Source organism: Nycticebus coucang, chromosome 10, assembly GCF_027406575.1.
Source record: "Nycticebus coucang isolate mNycCou1 chromosome 10, mNycCou1.pri, whole genome shotgun sequence".
Lineage (NCBI taxonomy): Eukaryota > Metazoa > Chordata > Mammalia > Primates > Lorisidae > Nycticebus > Nycticebus coucang.
The window spans coordinates 110,903,751-110,923,500 of record NC_069789.1 but is presented as its reverse complement, the minus strand read 5'-3'; the positions used below and the strand labels follow the sequence as shown (position 1 = coordinate 110,923,500).

General features: G+C 41.6%; 1 protein-coding gene and 3 pseudogenes across 1 annotated transcript; 2 read left to right on the top strand and 2 right to left on the bottom strand.

Moving 5' to 3' along the window:
• The first annotated feature begins 686 nt into the window (after positions 1 to 686).
• On the top strand, positions 687 to 1,697 carry LOC128596531 (calcium-binding protein 39-like; annotated as a pseudogene).
• A 413-nt stretch (positions 1,698 to 2,110) lies between these two features.
• Positions 2,111 to 2,479, top strand: LOC128595684 (60S ribosomal protein L34-like). Its single transcript, XM_053604488.1, has one exon. It carries the CDS (start codon positions 2,111 to 2,113, stop codon positions 2,450 to 2,452), a length of 342 nt encoding a protein of 113 aa, XP_053460463.1. The 3' UTR covers positions 2,453 to 2,479.
• A 4,685-nt stretch (positions 2,480 to 7,164) lies between these two features.
• On the bottom strand, positions 7,165 to 10,087 carry LOC128596530 (programmed cell death protein 6-like; annotated as a pseudogene).
• LOC128597940 (uncharacterized) lies at positions 9,369 to 9,426 on the bottom strand (annotated as a pseudogene).
• Positions 10,088 to 19,750: the final 9,663 nt, after the last annotated feature.

Sequence of the window (19,750 nt, the reverse complement as noted above, 5' to 3'; positions counted from 1 at the left end):
ATTCTCTTGCCTCAGCCTCCCGAGCAGCTGGGACTACAAGCGCCCGCCACAACGCCCGGCTATTTTTTGGTTGCAGTTCAGCCGGGGCCGGGTTTGAACCCGCCACCCTTGGTATATGGGGCCGGCGCCTCACCGACTGAGCCACATGCGCCGCCCTTGCCTACATTTTTAAAGGACATTTTTATTGAGTAGGAGAGTTCTAGGTTTTTTGCGCCGCCCGTTATTTTTCAATTTTAAAGAGCACCCTTTTCAGCTGGGCGTTGTGGCGGGCGCCTGTAGTCCCAGCTGCTCGGGAGGCTGAGGCAGGAGAATCGCTTAAGCCCAAGAGCTGGAGGTTGCTGTGAGTCCTGTGACGTCCTGGCACTCTACTGACGGCGGTAAAGTGAGACTGTCTCTACAAAAAACAAACAAACAAAAACAAAAACAACCCCCCCCCCCACCCTTTTCGGAGAAATTGGTGGTGCTGGAGTGGTGATGCAGCTGTTTCCTCCAGATATACATCAAATACTGAGAAGTAGGAACATCAGGAGCTAAATGTTCTATTTAAACTGGTATCTGTCACTCAGAAAATAAAGATGCAGACCCTCAGTCAGTGGTTTATGTGTTCTTCAAGCAAGAGCAATATACTAAAGGAGAGAAGTGATTCCATATTGGAAGAAGACCTCTCTATATAAAAAAGGCCTTTGTTTAGCAAATCGCAAAAAAAATCCAGCAGAAATTGTGAAAATTCTGAAAGACAACTTGGCCATTTTGGAAAAGCAAGACAAAAAGACAGGCAAGGCTTCAGAAGAAGGGTCGAAATCATTGCAAGCAATGAAGGAAATTCTGTGTGGTACAAATGACAAGGAACCCCCAACAGAAGCAGCAGCTCAGCTAGCGCAAGCACTCTACAGCAGTGGGCTGCTGGTGACGCTGATGGCTGACCTGCAGCTGATAGATTTCGAGGGGAACAAAGATGTGTCCCAGATATTTAACAACGTCCTGGGAAGACAGATGGGCACTCGGGGTCCCGCTGTGGAGTCACAGTGCTCACCCCCACATCCTGTTCTTGCTCCTCAAGGGATATGAAGCCCCACAGATTGCCTTGCATTGTGGGGTTATACTGAGAGAATGCATTTGACATGAGCCATTTACCAAAATCATCCTCTTTTCTAATCAAGTCAGAGATTTCTTTAAATATGTGGCGATGTCAACATTTCACATCGCTTCAGATGCCTTTGCTACTTTTAAGGATTTACTGACAAGACAAAGTGTTGGTGGCTGACTTCTTAGAAAAAATTATAACACTATCTTTGAAGACTATGAAAGATTGCTTCAGTCTGAGAACTATGTGACTAAGAGACAATCTTTAAAGTTGCTAGGTGAACTGATCCTGGACAGCTACAATTTTGCCGTCATGGCCAAGTACATCAGCAAGCCGGAGAACCTGAAGCTGACGATGAATCTCCTTTAGGGCAAGAGTCCCAACATCCAGTTGGAAGCCTTTCATGTTTTTAAGATGTTTGTGGCAAGTCTTCCCAAGACCCCACCTAGTGTGGAGATTGTGTTAAAAAATTAGCCCAAACTCTTTGGAGGGAGCCTGTAGCCTGTGGCTTCTGAGCAGTTTCCAAAAAGAAAGGACGAATGGCAAGCAGTTCACTGGAGAGAAGAACTACTTGATTAAACAGATTAGGGACTTGAAGAAAACAGCCCGCTGAGAATCTCACTGTTTCCTGCCACAGTCATTCGCCTTACCTGTCCAGTTTGTACAATAAGTATCTTTTGAAAAAGTCATCATTCTGGGGAAGGCTTTGGAGGGCTCTGTTTTTCTCAATTAATTGTTCAGGGTAGATGGATTACAAACATTCTAATGGAAAAAATTAACCTAGAATAATATATTTATTTTAATTAAGTCTGTGATTATTTATGTGAAATCAGAGCCATTGCATTAGATGTCGATAAAAGTAGTTACCATTTGCAGTGGGCGGCACCTGTGGCTCAAAGGAGTAGGGCGCCAGCTCCATAAGCCGGAGGTGGTGGGTTCAAGCCCAGCCCTGGCCAAAAACTGCAAAAAAAAAGAAAAGAAAGTAGTTACCGCCTCTTCCGGGGACGCTGTCTAGAGGCACTCAAAATGGTGCAGCAGTTGACATATTGTAGGCTTTCCTACAATACAGCCTCTGACAAAACCAGGCTGTCCCGCACCCCTAGTAACAGAATTGTTTACCTTTATACTAAGAAGGTTGGGAAAGCACCAAAATCTGCATGTGGCGTGTGCAGACTTCGAGGGGTTCGCGCTGTGATACCTAAAGTTCTTATGAGGTTGTCTAAAACAAAAAAACATGTCAGCAGGGCCTATGGTGGTTCCATGTGTGCTAAATGTGTTCGTGACAGGATCAAGCGTGCTTTCCTTATTGAGGAGCAGAAAATCGTTGTGAAAGTGTTGAAGGCACAAGTACAAGAGTCAGAAAGCTAAATAAGAAAATGAAGGTTTTTTTTTTGAGTAATAAAAATTGAGACTGAAAAAAAAAAAGAAAGTAGTTACCATTTGCAGGTGGGAGATCTTGGTCGTCATGAGTCACCATGTAGGAGCTCAGGTGATGGGCACCACCCAGTCTTCAGGGAAGAACAGAGAAGGGGCCAGGTTGCAAAGGTGTTATGCCTTTCTGCAGGTAAACAACCAAATTGCTTATGGCACTGGAAGGTCCCAAAAGATAAGGCTAATGTTTTCAGTATCTTTTTATCACCTCACAGTTGGGTTGACATGGGAGCAAGTGAGTAGGACTAGGATGGACCAATGAGGGCTGCAGGGGGCATAGCACACCCCTGGGGTATGTCCTGCTCACTGGAGAAGTGTCAACAGATACTTCTTTTTGTTTTTGTTTTTGAGACAGAGTTGCTGTCTATGTTGCTTTCCATAGAGTGCCATGGCATCACAGCATACAGCAACCTCAAACTCTTGGGCTTAAGCGATTCTCTTTGCCTCAGCTTCTCAAGTAGCTGGGACTACAGGCGTCCGCCACAACTTCCAGGTATTATTTTTTGTTTGTTGCAGTTGTCACTGTTGTTTAGTTGGCCGAGGCTGGGTTTGAACCCACCAGCCTCGGTGTATATGGTCGGCGCCCTACCCAATCACTGAGCTATGGGCACTGCCCTCATTAATTTTTTTTGAGACAGAGCCTCAAGCTGTCGTCCTGGTAGAGTGCCGTGGCATCACAGCTCACAGCAACCTCCAACTCCTGGGCTCAAGCGATTCTTCTGCCTCCACCTTCCAAGTAGCTGGGACTACAGGCACTTACCACAATGCCCAGTTATTTTTTGGTTGCAGCCATCATTGTTGTTTGGTGGGTGCAGGTGGGCGTGGGCTGGATTTGAACCTGCCAGCTCAGGTGTATGTGGCTGGTGCCTTAGCCTCTTGAGCCATAGGTGCTGAGCTGCCCTCATTAATTTTTTGAATGATTTTTTTTGTTTTCAGTTTCATTAATCTCTGATTTAATTTTGGCTATTTCCTTTTCTGCTGGGTTTAGGGTGAGGTTGATTTTCTTTTTCCAGTTCCCTAAGATGGTTTTTTTTTTTTTTTTTTTTTGGTAGAGACAGACAGAGTCTCACTTTATGGCCCTCGGTAGAGTGCCGTGGCATCACACAGCTCACAGCAACCTCCAACTCCTGGGCTTAAGCGATTCTCTTGCCTCAGCCTCCTGAGCAGCTGGAACTACAGGCGCCCGCCACAACGCCCGGCTATTTTTTGGTTGCAGTTTGGCTGGGGCTGGGTTTGAACCCACCACCCTCGGTATATGGGGCCGGCGCCCTGCTCACTGAGCCACAGGCGCTGCCCCTAAGATGGTTTGTGAGTGTGCTGACATGCTCTGTTTTTCTTTTCTTTTTTTTTTTTTTAAAACAATCTTTTAAATATATGTACCATAAAATCATGCTCTGTTTTTTAAATGTAGGTATCTAGTGCTATAAATTTTCCTTTCAAGACGGCTTTTGCTGTATCCCAGAGGTTTTGGTAACTTGTGTCTTCATTGTTGTTATGTTTGAGGAAATTAACAAACTCTTCTTTTATCTTATCCTGAACCCAACTATCATTCAGCATAACGTTGTTTAGTTTCCAAGACTTTGTGCGAGGATGAACATTGTTGGAGTTGAGCTTCGCCATTATAGCCTTGTGGTCCGAGAAGAGACATGGAATAATTTCTATTCCCTTAATTTTGCTGAGGTTTGATTTGTATCCTAGGATGTGATCTATTTTGGAGTATGTGTCATGAGCTGATGCAAAAAAAGTATATTCTTTTGCTTTGGGATGGTGTGTTCTGTACATGTCTATTAATCCCATGTGTTCTAGGGTCACGTTTAAGTCCTTTGTATCCTTGTTTAGTTTCTGTTCAGAAGATCTGTCCAGTTCTGTCAGAGGTGTGTTAAAGTCACCATCTATTAAGGTGTTATGGGATATTATATTGCTCATACACCTCAAGGTCCGTTTCATAAATCTAGGTGCATTTAAGTTAGGTGCATAAATGTTTAAAATTGAGATGTCTTCTTGTGGTATTGTTTCTTTGAACAGTACGAAGTGCCCATCTTTGTCTTTCTTAACTAACATTGCTTTGAATCCACCTGTATCTGAGAATAAGATTGCAATCCTTGCTTTCTTCTGATTTCCATTTGCTTGAAACACTTTTCCATCCCTGGGTCTTGATTTATCTTTTAGGGTAGGGTGTGCCTCCTGCAGACATCACATGGATGACTTCTGTTTTTTTTTTTTTTTTTTTTTTTTTTATCCAATTGGCCAATCTGTGCTTCTTCAGTGGAGAATTCAGTCCATTGATATTTATTGAGAGTATTGGTAAGTGTGGTGGAGTTCTATTCATCTTATTATGAGATAGTTTGTTGTGTGATTTTGTTCTTTGTGCCATTCTGAAAGCTAAGCTCTGCCCTTTAGCTTCTAGGTGTTTAACTTCATGGTGGTGCAATTGTGGTGTTCAGAATTGAGAAATCGGTCTGAGTATTTCCTGTAGAGCTGGTCTTGTTATGATGAATTTCCTCAGTGCTTGTATATCTGCAAAAGATTTGATTCCCCATCAATTTTGAAGCTAAGTTTAGCAAGATACAGGATTCTGGGATGAAAATTATTTTGTTTAAGGATGTTGAAGGTGGATGACCATGCTCTTCTGGCTTGGAAAGTTTTGGTTGAAAAGTCTGCTGTCATCCTAATGGCTCTGCCCTTGTAGGTTAATTGGTGCTTATTACTAGCTGCTTGTAGAATTTTCTCCTTCATTTTGACTTTGGACAGGTTCACTACAATGTGCCTTGGAGAGGCTTTGTTAGAGCTGAGATGGCCCGTGGTTTTATATCCTTCTGGAAGGAGTGTGTCAGGATCCTTAGTAAAACTTGGGAAATTTTCATTTATGATAGTCTCCAGTAGGGCTTCCATACCTTTGGGCCAATCTTCTTCCCATTCAGGGATTCCTATTATCTGTGTTTGAACATTTCATGGCATCTGGCAGTTCTCTAAGCACCTGCTCTGTTTTCTCTCTCTTCTTTTCTGATTCGGTAACTACCTGTGTTAACTCAGAGACTTTATCCTCTACCTCTGATGTTTTTTCTTCTCTGTGGTCTAATCTATTTTTGATACTTTCTACAGCATCATTACATTCCCCCAAATTTGTTGATTTTATTAATTTATGGCTTGGCACCCGTAACTCAGTGAGTAGTGCGCTAGCCACATAAGCGAGGTTGGCAGGTTTGAGCCCAGCCTGGGCTGCTAAACAACAATGACAACTGCAACCAAAAAATAGTTGGGCATTGTGGGAAGCACCTGTAATCCCAGCTACTTGGGAGGCTGAGGCAAGAGAATTGCTTCATTTCAAGAGTTTGAGGTTGCTGTGAGTTGTGATGCCATGGCACTCTACTAAGGGCAACACACTGAGACTCTGTCTCAAAAAAAATTAAATTTATTAGTTTACAAAATAGAGACCTCATAGAATTATAAGTTTGAAAAATATCAGGACTTACATGTGAGTAAAAATTTCTTTGAAGATGACTTGAAAGCCATTTATTAAAGGTATATAATTAAAGTATTTTGACAGTAAGTTGGAAAAGGAAAGCCAAATTCTGCTGGATGTCATTTAGACAAATAAACATTTATATAGTGACATATAAACATATGAATTAGTACACAGTGGATTAAGCAAATAGGCCTCACATTTTTATTTATTTTATTTATTTATTTATTATTTTTTTTGAGACAGAGTCTCACTATGTTGCCCTTGTCAGTGTGCTGTGGTGTCACAGCTCACAGCAACTTCAAACTCTTGTGCTTAAGTGATTCTCTTGCCTCAGCCTCCCAAATAGTTGGGACTACAGGCACCCACCACAATGCCCAGCTATTTTTGTTGTTGTTGTTGTTGTAGTTGTCATTTTTGTTTGTCAGACCTGGGCCAGGTTTGAATCTGCCAGCCCCAGTGTATGTGGCCAGTGCCCTAGCCACTGAACTACAGGCACGGAGCCAGCTACAGGTGCCAAGCCCACATTTTTAAAAATTTAAAGCTCATATTTTAAAAATAGGACTCATGTATTAAATTGAATTGAGGCAAATACTTATGAGCAATGAAAACAGGAGGCAGATGATAATTTAAAAATATTAGTATTTGAAATAGCAAAATTTATGAAAGTTAAAGGCACAAAGTATGAAACTCAGAAGAATATAAAATATATTCTATAGAGAAAAATTAAAAAGTGAGGCTATCTTTTTTTGTACCATTTTATTGTTTATTCCAATGATACAATAAACTCCTTTTTAAAAAAGTAAGGCACATGAAAATCCTTCTGTGCAAGTTCCATATTATTTTACAATTTCTATTGGCTAATAAAAGCATTTCCACTACAGAATTTGAGATATCTAGAAAAGCACATGATGCATTGTTTTGCAAGCACAGTACCCGAAACATTATTCCATTCCCAACAAAGAAGTAGTCACCAAATCTAATGTTTGTATTATAATGACATAGCTTCTATCACAACTGCAAAAACATTAATCAACTTATCCACCTATGTATAGCCAGGTCCCCACATGGTAAAATCTAAAGGAAAAACAGCATCTAACCGCATCCATGTTCTACTACGGGTAAGAGATTTGGGATTTGGGGTCTTTTTTCTGTAAGTCATGTTTCTATTCACGAAAGGCCAGCGTCATACAATACTGCAGACCATGGACACAGGAATCCCGCCATCTCCATCTAGGTCGTAGCGTCTGAATACATCCGTCAATCTCTGCAGCGCGATGCAGCCCTCAATGAAGTCGTCAAAGGCCATCAGCCCACGTCCTTGCCTGTCAGACTTCCGAACTGGTCCGAGAGCCGGTAGCCCAAACCCGGGAGAGCTGGCTTGAGCTGGTTCCTGTAGCCATGCTGGTCTGTGATGTGCTTCCGCACGCCTGCGAGCTCGCTGACGCTCACACCAGCCTCGTTCTCCCGCTCAAACGTGGAGATGGTTGACCTGACGGTCGCCGGGTTCCGGGGCGTGCACGTGCCGTTGGACGGCGCTGGCTGGAGCTCCTTGTCCGGCATCACACCACTCCTGTCTTCATCAGCCCTGCCCCAAGCAGACGCCAGGTCTCCCCGCTTCTTCTCTGGCTGCTGCCATTTTCACGGCGCTGGGAAGCCTGTTTCTGCTCTCTTAACACAAGTGTTCCCCAGAGATCCTGCGCTTGGTGGTTCTTGGGACCAGGAGCCCCAAGACCCTGCGGCCTCGACTTCGGGGCTTCTGTGGAGGACTCTGCACCCCGGGAGAGGCCAGAGTGGGGCTGCGGGACCAGGAAGGAGACGGGGCAGGAGCAGGGGGAAGCCGAGAGGCACAGGCAGGAGGCAGGAGAAAGGAAGAGGGAGAGGAAAAAAGTATATTTTGAGACAGAGCCTCAAGTTGTCGCCCTGGGTAGAGTGCTGTGGCATCACAGTTCACAGCAACCTCCCAGCAACCTCCAACTCCTGGGCTTATGTGATTCCCTTGTCCAGCCTCCCAAGTAGCTGGGACTATAGGTGACCCCCACAACACCCAGCTGTTTTTGGTTGTAGCTGTCATTGTTGTTTGGCAGGCCCTGGCTGGATTGGAACCCACCAGCTCTGGTGTATGTGGCTGGCGCCTTAGCCGCTTGAGCTACAGGCACCGAGCTGAAAAAAGAATATATTTTATAAGCAGGAAAATCATGGAAACAAGCACTTCTTCAAAAAAAAAAAAGAACCCTCACAAATATGATATATGCTTTCCCCAGATAATATCAGGCAAATGCAAATTAAATTTTCAAAGAGATGTACTTTTTTCATTTAAACATACATTTATTTTCCAAGTGTTCAATTTAGGGTCATAAATTCACTTTGCATAATAATTCTTATTCCAGCTTTGCATTTCCTTCCTTCCTTCCTTCCTTTTCCTTCCTTTTTCTGAAACAGAGCTCACATGATCACCCTAGGTAGAGTGCCATGGTGTCTTAGCTCACAGCAACCTCAAACTCTTGGGCTCAAGCGATTCTCTTGCTTCAGCCTCTCAAGTAACCGAGACTACAGGCTCCTTGCCACAATACCCAGCTATTTTTAGGAACAGGATCTTGCTCTGGGATTACAGGCATGAGACACCGTGCCTGGCTTTGAGCTTTGCACTTTCATGTCTAGCAATTTGTACAAATAATCAACACACTGAAATGGGCATAAATGTATTTATGATCTATGTACAAAAGATTTAATAAAAAAATTATTAAAATAAAACATTTCACGTCTAGTCAAAGTAGAAAAGAATCTTCCTTTTATATAATGTCATGAAGTAACCAGAAGTAGATTTTGTAGTGACAGTTAAGCTCATGAAAAATTTGTAATACTTTGAAGTGTGGATTTTTTTAAAACAGAATTTATTTAAAATGAATTTAAATTAAAATTTGTGCAAATAAGAACTTCCTATATTTGTGTAATAGTATTTTACCTGTTTAATAATGAACAAGTTATTAAATTCCAATATTGTTTAACTGGATTAAAATTTCAGAAATATTAGAGTCTTGGTAAAATAAAATTCGTTATAAGTCATAAATGACTTAGAAAATCAAAGCCATTCCTGAAAGAATACACAAAAAGCTATACTGGTCCTGACATTGTTTGACTCCAATTATAGAGGATGGGTAAAAAAGAGGGAAAGGTAGGAAAAAACACATATTTCATGCAATATATGCACACAAATTTGTTCAAAATATTCTTAGAAATAAAATGTTTTGTGACAGCAATAAGAACAAATTTAGTAAATTAATAATAGAGATTGATCAAAAATTCAAATAAGAGAAAGAAGCAACTGGTCCATGAAATTCTAGGGAAATTACACAAATTAATTAATTAATTTAGTTTTATAGAATTTCTTTGGGTCTGGTGGAGACCAGAAACCTCCTAGACAAATTCCAAAAGAATTGTAATGCTATAATAAATTTAAATTACACAAAACCAAGTCAATTGAGCAGAGGTGAGAACAATGAAAGTATAGTAAATAGTGGAGAAAAAGTGTGAATCCTATAAAAGGTGTGATTATAGGTCTCAAGTGCCATTTAAGAACTGGAGTCATTCATAAAAACAGTTTCTCCTGTCTTTTAAGGAAATGATTTTTATGGAGACACAATTAGGCACTGAACGATGCACAGCTTACTGGGATAGTGACAGGAGAACCCCCTCCCCCAGATCTTGTGTCTGGGATCTCAGCAGTCAGGACAGACCATGTTTCTACTGCTTAAGGATGGAGTTGAGCTTTAGCTCCCAATGGGTCTGGAGCAGGTGCAAAGGTTTGGGGACTATTAAGGCACTTGGAAATGTGGTTAAGTGTCAGAGCTGCACTCAGACCTTAACACATTGATAGTCCCTGATTATTCCTGCTCTATATGGCTTGAAATCTCACTTTTTGAAAAAAAAAAAGATTTTTCTCAAAAGGAAGGTATTGTTTACCTTCCTCAAACTGATTCCTCAAATCTTTTATAGATATAAAATTACTGATGCAGCAATTGTGTCCTGCTCCCCAGAAACTGTGAGTAAGGAGATGGAGGTGTACAGATTTGCACTTCTCACCTAAGGTGTTCAGAGACATCTGCCATTGCCAGAGAACGCACAGCATGCTACCACGTCACAGATGTTTAAGTCCTAAGGAGAAGTTGCCATCAGATAATGGGTGTGTGAGCAGGAGTCAAGAGCTAAAGATACTATTAGCCTCTCATGAGGAGGAGCGTGAACAGTGTGAGGTTGGCATATTTGTTCAGAAAGTATTTCACGTCGGGCTTGTACAGAGAAGATGGACAAGAGACATTGGGTAGCCCTGTGAGAAAAGGTTGGGATGATTCTATGTCTCAGGAACACTCAGAAAACATTTCTGCTGGCTCGGCGCCTGTGGCTTAAGCGACTAAGGTGCCAGCCACATACACCTGAGCTGGTGGGTTCGAATTCACCCTGGGCCAGCCAAACAACAATGATGGCTGCAACCAAAAAACAGCCGAGCGCTGTGGCAGGCACCTGTAGTCCCAGCTACTTGGGAGGCAGAGGCAAGAGAATCGCTTGAGCCCAGGAGCTGGAGGTTGCTGTGAGCTGTGATGCCACGGCCCTCTACCAGGGTGACAACTTGAGGCTCTGTCTCAAAAAAAAAGAAAAAAGACATTTCTGCTTCTTTTTTTAAAGTTTAATTTTGACCCTAGGAGGAAAAAAAATTGTATGTACATATACTATTTTTTATGTGTCAAATATTGTTTCTTTACAAATATGGCTCTCTACCAAAAAAGAAGGTCCATTCACCAAAATGTCATTTCTTGCCAGAGCAATAGTGGCCACAGTTACAATCTGAGCACCTGTGAAAAAGGGGACATCTTATGCCTGAGATAGTTTTGGGACACCATGAGGTCATCTCCACACTGGAAAGTAATTATCATCATTTCATTTGGAAGTACAGTGACAATGTCTGCATTGGGATCTGAGATGATCTCAGAAAAACACTTGTGAACAGTTCAAAGTACTGACAGCCATTAGTAGCTATTAGTTGTGCTCGAGAGGACAAAGAGCAAGAGACAGAAAAAGACACAGAAAAAGAAAGAGATAAAGACATAAAGGGGGAAAGAGAGAGAGACGGAGGGAGAGACGGAGGGAGGAAGGGGAGGAAAAACATGTCTGATGCATATGGAGAACACCAGGTGGAAATGACATGTGTCAGACAAGGGAGCTGAGGTCGAAGCAGTGAGACAAAGAAGTTGAGAAACAGTCTGGTTGCATTGCTTGCCAACTTTAAGGGTGTGCCTCCTAAATATTATAGTTTTGAAATGCTGAGAGCTTTGCACAAAAGGCAGCTGTGAATAGAGAAGAATCAAGTAGCAATCAGTTGCTCCACTGTTAGACATGAACTTGGAGGAGGTGGAGAAACCTCACTTATGGTTTCTATGAGCACAGGGTAAGCGTCTGTGGTGCATCCCATATGATTCTTGGTGTGTGAGATGTGGCATAGAACCTGCTTGAACTGAGTAGTATGACAGTCAACGTAGATGGACATTATACGACAACATAATATAAAGACAGTAGAACCTGCCTAGTGACCACCTCCTTACACTGACACCTCCTTAAGTTGACCTGTTTTTATTTTTCTTTTCTTTTTCCTTTATTAAACCATAACTGTGTACATTGATGCATTTATGGGGTACAGTGTACTGATTCGATATACAATGTGGAATGCTCACATCAAACTGATTGACATAACCATCACCTTGCTTACTTATTTTTTGTGGTAAGACACTGATACTCTCTTCTTAATGGTTTTGAAGTGTATCATTGCATTACGTATATTAGGTGAGGTCCCACGAAGTACCCTCCTGCCTCCTGGCTTTCTGCCTCCCCTCCTCTGTACCTCCTCTTCCCTCCTACTTTCTGGACTATAGTTATGTTTTACCATTTGTATGAATGTGTAGGTGATTCTATATTAATTTCATAGTAGTATTGAGTACATTGCCTACTTTGTTTTTCCATTCTTGAGATATATTATGAAGAAGAATATGTTCCAGCTCCATCCAGGTAAACCAATAAGATGTGAAGTCTCCATATTTTTTATGGCTGAATAGTATTCCACGATGTATACCACAATTTGTTAATCCATTCATGAGTTGATGGGCCCTGGAGCTGCTTCCATGACTTAGCAATTATGAATTGGGCTGCAATAAACATTCTGGTGCAAATGTCTTTGTTGTAAAATGATTTTTGGTCATCTGGGTATATACCTAGTAGAGGAACTGCAGGATTGAATGGTAGGTCTACTTTAGTTCCTTGAGTGTTCTCCAAACTTCTTTCCAAAAAGGTCATATTAACTTGCATTCCCACCAGCAGTGTAGAAGTGTTCTCTTCTCTCCACATCCACGCTAACATCTATAGTTTTGGGGTTTTGTGATGTGGGCTAATCTTGCTGGAGTTAGATGATATCTCAAAGTGGTTTTGATTTGCATTTCTCTGATGATTGAAGACAATGAGCATTTTTTTCATGTGTTTGTAGGCCATGCACCTGTCTTCTTCGGAGTTTCTATTCAAGTCTCTTGTCACATAGAAATGAGGTTGTTCTTTTCTTATTGACTAGTTTGAGTTCTCTGTGGATTCTAGTTATCAGACCTTTTTCGGAAGCATAACTTGCCAAAATCTTCTTCCTTTCTGAAGGCTGTTTGCTTTACTTACTGTGCTCTTGGCTGTGCAGAAGCTTTTAGTTTGATCAGATCCCAGTAATATATTTTTGGAATTGCTTCTGTTGCTGGGGGTGGGGAGGTCCTTCTCCTAAAATATTCTCCCAGGCCGATTTCTTTAAGTGTTTTCCCTGCACTCTCTTCTAGTATTTTTATAATTTTATGTCTTAAGTTTAAATCTTTTATCCAGTGAGAATCAATTTTTTATTATTATTAAATCATAGCTGTGTACATTAATGCAATCATGGGGCACCATACACTGGTTTTATAGACCATTTGACATATTTTCATCATACTGGTTAACATAGCCTTCCTGGCATTTTCTTAGTTATTGTGTTAAGACATTTATATTCTGCATTTATTAAGTTTCACATGGACCCTTGTAAGATGCACCATCGGTGTAATCCCACCAATGAGAATCAATTTTTGTTAATGGTGAAAGGTGAGAGTCCAGTTTCAGTCTTCTACAGGTTACCATCCAGTTCACCCAGCACCATTTGTTAAATAGGGAGTCTTTCCCTCACTGAATGTTTTTGACACGCTTATAAAAGATAAAATGTGTACACAGCTATGATTTAATAAAAAAAAAAAAGAAAAAAAAAAGAAAGATAAAATGATGATAAGTGACTGGGTTCATCTCTTGGTTCTCTATTCTGTTCCATAAATCTATCTCTTTATTTTTGTGCCAATACCAAACTGTTTTGATCACTATAGATTTATAGTATAGCCTGAAGTCTGGTCATGTAATACCTCCTGATTTGTTTTTATTTCTGAGTAATGTATTGGATATTCAAGGTTTTTTCTGATTCCATATAAATTGAAGTACTATTTTTTCAAGTTCTTTAAAGTATGACAATGGTGCTTTAATAGGGATTGCATTAAATACATAGATTGCTTTGGGTAGTATGGACATTTTAATAATGTTGATTCTGGGTGGTGCCTGTGGCTCACTGGATAGGGCACTGGCCCCATATACTGAGGGTGGCAGGTTCAAACCCAGCCCTGGCCAAATTGCGACAAAAAAATAGCCAGGTGTTGTTTTGGGCGCCTGTAGTCCCAGCTCCTTGGGAGGCTGAGGCAAGAGAATTTGCTAAGCCCAGGAGTTGGGGGTTGCTGTGAGCTGTGTGACACCACAGCACTCTACCGAGGGGGATAAAGTGAGACTCTGTCTCTACAAAAAAACGAACAGCAACAACAAAAGAAACAAAAAAGCCCTTTCCTGAGTGTATTTATGTTCATTCGTAAAGCCCTTTCCTGAATGTATTTATGTTCGTTCGTTCTTTATGAGGTTTTTGTTTCTAGTCCTTATCTTAAACATTGTTATTGTTATTAAATTTTAAGCCTTTTTAATTTTGTGAAGGCAAAAAATGGAAACCTAATAAACATATGTAAATGTAAAAATAAAAAAAAAGTGACACTGGTATAAAAAAAAACCCACACAGAAAATAAATGTTGATTCTTCCCGACTATGAGTGTGGTATGTTTTTCCATGTTAATCTTCAGCTATTTCTTTTCTCAGAGTTTCATAATTCTCTTTATAGAGATCTCTCACATCCTTTGTTAGGTAAATTCCCAGATATTTCTTCATCTTTGGCACTACCGCAAAAGGAACAGAATACTTGACTATATTTTCAGCTTGACTATTACTGGCATATATAAAAGCTACTGATTTGTAAGTATTAATTTTGTATCCTGAGAGGCTGCTGTATTCCTTCATCACTTTTAATAGTTTTGTAGTTGAGTCCCTAAGCACATCACCTTCCTAGACTCAGCCAGAAAGAATTAGAAATTCTGAATAGACCTTTATCAGGCACTGCAATAGCATTCAACTACATGAAATTTCTCAAAAAAGAAACATCTGGGACCAGATGACTTCACATCAGAATTCTACCAAACCTTTAAAGAGGAAATAGTACCTATATTACATAACCTTTTCCAAAATGTAGAAAAATAAGGAATACTTCTCAACACATTCTATGAAGCAAATATCACCCTGATCCCCAAACCAGGAAAGGAACCAACAAAGTAAGAAAACTATAGACCAATATCATTAATGAATACTGATGCAAAAATATTCAATAAGATTCTAACAAACAGAATTCAAAAACACATCAAAAAATTTATATACCATGATCAAATTGGTTTTATCCCAGGGTTACAAGTTTGGCTCAAAATATGTAAAACTATAAATACAATACAACACATAAATAAAATGAAAAACAATGACCATATGATTCTCTCTCTCTCTCTCTTTTTTTTTTATTAAATCATAAACTTAATTGATGCAGAAAAAGCTTTTGACAACATCCAGCATTGTTTCATGATTGGAACACTTAAGAAAATAGGCTTAGAAGGGTCATTTCTTAAACTGATAGAGGCCATCTACAGCAAACCCACAGCCAATATCACATTGAATGGAGTAAAATTGACAACATTTCTACTCAGCTCAGAAAGTAGGCAAGAATGCCCACTGTTATTCAACATAGTAATGGAAGTCTTAGCCATCGCAGTCAGGCAAGAGAAGGTGGTCAAGTGTATCCAAATGAGGTCAGAGGAGATCAAATTCTCACTCTTCAAGGATGATACGATCCTATACCTTGACCTGATTTTCATAGATTGAATGTGTACCAGATGTATGTTTAAGTACCGCATATCTAGTTCCTTATGTTGACTATCTGAATATATTGACCAGTTTGTTACAGTCCCTTGGGTGTCAACTTACTGAGTTCCTATTCTATAAATAAAAAAGTCCTGATGGTCGTTCTGTGCTAAAAGAAATTCATTCAGCAGATGGCCTTTGAATTGGCTCTCCAGCTGGTCCTTGAGTCTTAGGTTACCAGCTTGTCCTGCAGATTTTGGGTCACCAGCCCCCAAATCATATGAACTCACTCCTATCTAGACAAATAGATAGATGTGCATATACACATGTCTTGTTGCTTCTGTTTCTCAGGATGACACAAATTCTGATTTTGGGCCTGGGGACAATTCTAGTGAAATAAAATCTTAAGGATGAATTTGGTGAATTGGTTTTGGAGTTTCTGAAATTAGCTCTCTAATCTGATTAGATGTAAAGACACCAGGGACTCTATTTCCAGTCATCTGTAGAGCACCAATAGTCCTTGATACAATAGGGCAATAGGAATATAAAAAATATCACGATTGAGGCAGGTGTGGTGGCTCGTGTCTATAATCCCAGCACACTGGGAGAACAAGGCATGTGGATCACTTGAGCTCAGTAGTTTGAGACCAGCCTGAGTAAGAGCTAGACCCTGTCTCTATTAAAAATAGAAAACCTAGCCAGGCTCTCTGGTGGGCACCTGTAGTCCCAGCTTCCCAGGAGTCTGAGGCAGGAGGATCGCTTGAGCCTAAGAGTTTGAGGTTGCTGTGAGCTATGATTCCATGGCACTCTACCCAGGGTGATAGAGTGAGACTTTGTCTCACAAACAAATAAACAAACAAAATATCCCCAAAATATTCCCCAAAATATCATGATTAGATATTCCCAAACACTTATGAGAGTCAAGCATCTGGGAGGCTTTTTTAAAAAAAACACTTTTGAAAGTTGTTGTCAAACTAATGAATATAATGATATTGGCTACTTTGTCACCGGACAAAGCAGGGTAACAAAAAGAATGAACTCAGTGATTTGAATTTTCGGTTCAAGCATGTCTTGAGTGACCTGACGGCTACATGTGCCTTGATTGATTCATCATCTGTAACCACTGGGCCCAGATTGCTGAAAATCAAACCCAGAATCTCATCCTTCTAATAGCTGAATTACAAGGTAAATTGAATGCCAGTCTCATGGAATATCTGCTCTTCAAAAGAGGCCTTCAAAAGGAAAGAGTGGGATGTAAAATTTGGCAACAGTAGGTGTGGATAGCCTTGATGATGCTTGGCACTGAGTCCCCAAGTATTGATTATCCTTCTTTGTCAGTAGAAGCAGCCTCTTTGCCTCCATCTGTGCATATTAACATTGCATTGTCTGAGGAAATGTTACTGGCCTCCTCTGATGCCTTTGCCATGCAAGACAAAGCTGATTCTCCTCAGGACTCATTTCTAATCTCCCTCTTTGTTTGTAAACCTGTAATGAGATTCAAGTCCCACTGGGGTCTTAAGGTGAGACACCAAGGGTAACTTATGAGGACAGGTGCCATGCTCTAAAGTAACTACTTAATTTTCTATGTTATCCACCCAGAAATCTCAGGATCACGTGTGAGAATGAATATTACTGGTGGGGGTTGATGGTGGAAGGAACACAAAGTTGAGTCAGGCTACATGTATTGATGTGGGACCACTAAGCAGTGACTCCGCACTGAATGGAGCATCTCTGGGGGTAGAAATGGTTCTGCAGCGTGTCTGGTTCAGGGGTCCTCAAACTACGGCCCATGGACCACATGTAGCGGTGTGAATTGTATTTGTTCCCGTTATTTTTTTTTTTTAATTTCAAAATAAGATATGTGCAGTGTGCATAGGAATTTGTTCATAGTTTTTTTTTAAAACTAAAATCTGGCCCTCCAACGGTCTGAGGGACAGTGAACTGGCCCCCTGTTTAAAAAGTTTGAGGACACCTGGACTCTGGTTGATTGACAGAAACGTGGAGAAAAAATTGGGCCAAAGCAAAGAAAATGAAAAAGCCAGAGCTGCCTTAGTTTACTGTAGAGGGTAAGAGTCAAAGACTTGGGGAGACTGTAATATTATAGAAGGTTTAATGATTAAGACCTACTCAGGGCTCAGCGCCTGTGGCTCAAGTGGCTAAGGCGCCAGCCACATACACCTGAGCTGGAGGGTTCGAATCCATCCTGGGCCTGCCAAACAACAATGACGGCTGCAACCAAAAAAAATAGCTGGGCATTGTGGCAGGAGCCTGTAATCCCAGCTACTTGGGAGGCGGAAGCAGGAGAATTGCTTGAGTCCAGGAGTTGGAGGTTGCTGTGAGCTGTGAGGCCATGGCACTCTACCAGGGTGACAACTTGAGGCTCTGTCTCAAAAAAAAAAAAACAAAACAAAAAAAACCTACTCAGCCACACCAGGAGACCCATATTTACCTTTTAACAACATTGTGAGATAAACTTGTGAAGGGAGCCCAGGCATTCCCAAGAGCTCTGAGTTTGCTCTTCCTTGTCAGTCAGAACCTACAGTGGAAACTGCAGACACTCAACTGGGAAGCCTGAAGGCCATGGGGCTAATTCAACCCCAGAGTATCAGATTCAAGTGCAGAACTCAACCACCAAAGGCAAGGTGGCCATGGATGCTGTGATGCACAGGAGGGTCAAGGCAGCCCTCAGCACGGCCTGACTCATGCAGACCTATGGTGGTGCCTAGTCGGTTGTGGTGTTCCATGAAGTGAAATACATAGACAGGAAATGCACTACATTCTCACTGATCTGTATAAGCAGAACATTTTTATGAAAGGTGATAAAAGGTGTGTCCCGAATTATAAAAACAGAAAACCATAGTCTATCAAACAATTCCTAGACTTGATCCAGTTTATAGACTCAGAACCACCTGAGTGAAAGGGAAGGCCAGGTCCCTTTAAGGGAGTGTAGCTGGCTCCTGCTACGCTGCTGGGAATTCACATTACTGATAGTTTTCAATCTTCCCCAAATGACCTCTGACATTTTACCAGGGTAAGTGGCTGTTTGGGGAATGGAAATTATCAGACATATTGGACACTGATTCTGAACTGACTCTAATTCCAGGAGACACAAATCATCATTGTGACCCTCCAGTCATATGTGGAGGTCAGGTGGAGTTTTAGCTTAAGTCTATCTCCTTGTAGATTCACAGGATTCCCAAACTGATCCTGCAACTGTATCCCTGGTTCTGGAATGAATCTTTAGAATTGACCCAGCACCTATCAGAACCGTCCCCCCCACCCCCTGCGGTGTGTCTCTGACCTGTGGTTCGAGGGCTACTCTGGGGGTTTCCCTGTGATCAGCTGGGAGAGGATAAGAAGGCTCCAGGCTGATTAGCAAACAGTTCTCTGTGATGTGCAGGCACCACTCAAGGTGGACATCTGAGGCATGGAGGCCCCTTTTCTGGGATACCTCTGAAGGCTAATGGTGACGTGAAATCCTCCCAGAGGAAAGAACTTTGATCAATGCACCTGATTGCTCATTTTGCTTGGCTGAAAAAATGACCTGGGGTCTCCCAAGCGACCATCACCTGGGAGTGGAGAGGAGACTATACCCCTTCTCTGTCCCCAGAGCTCACGAGGGCAGGGAAGGGCAGTGAGGTCATGGTGCTGTTTTCAGAATTGCAAGAGAATAAATGTATATTGTTTTAAGTCACCTAGTTTGTGATCTTTATGACCATAGTCGTAGGAAATGAACTCAGATTCTGGCAGTGAGGGGAGGGTGCTATTGTCATAAATACACTCTGTGAAGGTGCAGTAGCAAATTTAAAATTGTGCAATTGTAGAGGCTGGAAGTACTTTTTTTTTTTTGTAGAGACAGAGTCTCACTGTACCGCCCTTGGGTAGAGTGCCGTGGCGTCACACGGCTCACAGCAACCTCTAACACTTGGGCTTACACGATTCTCTTGCCTCAGCCTCCCGAGCAGCTGGGACTACAGGCGCCTGCCACAATACCCGGCTATTTTTTTGGTTGCAGTTTGGCCGGGGCTGGGTTTGAACCCACCACCCTTGGTATATGGACCCTCGGCATATGGGACCGGCGCCCCACTCACTGAGCCACAGGCGCAGCCCCGAGGCTGGAAGTATTTTGAGGCACATAAATTTACATAGCCCAAATTGCCTTAAAGAGACGATTAAGGCAAATACGGTCGTTAAAGGTGAATCATTAGAGAGAAAAAGATGTTTTTTTAACTAGAGGAAAGTTGATTCAAATAGCGTCTTCACACTGGACCTCAGGGCTGGCCCGACCCGCCTTTCTCTGGGATGCCATGCCATTCTCTGGCTCCGCTTCTCTCCCCACTCATTTTCCCTTCTCTCACTCCCTGCTCTCTCCTCTCTCCTTCTCATCTCCTCCATCTTCCCTTTCTCTAATATAAAATAAACTTATGCTTTTATATTCTAAAATCATCAACAAATAGCATCTT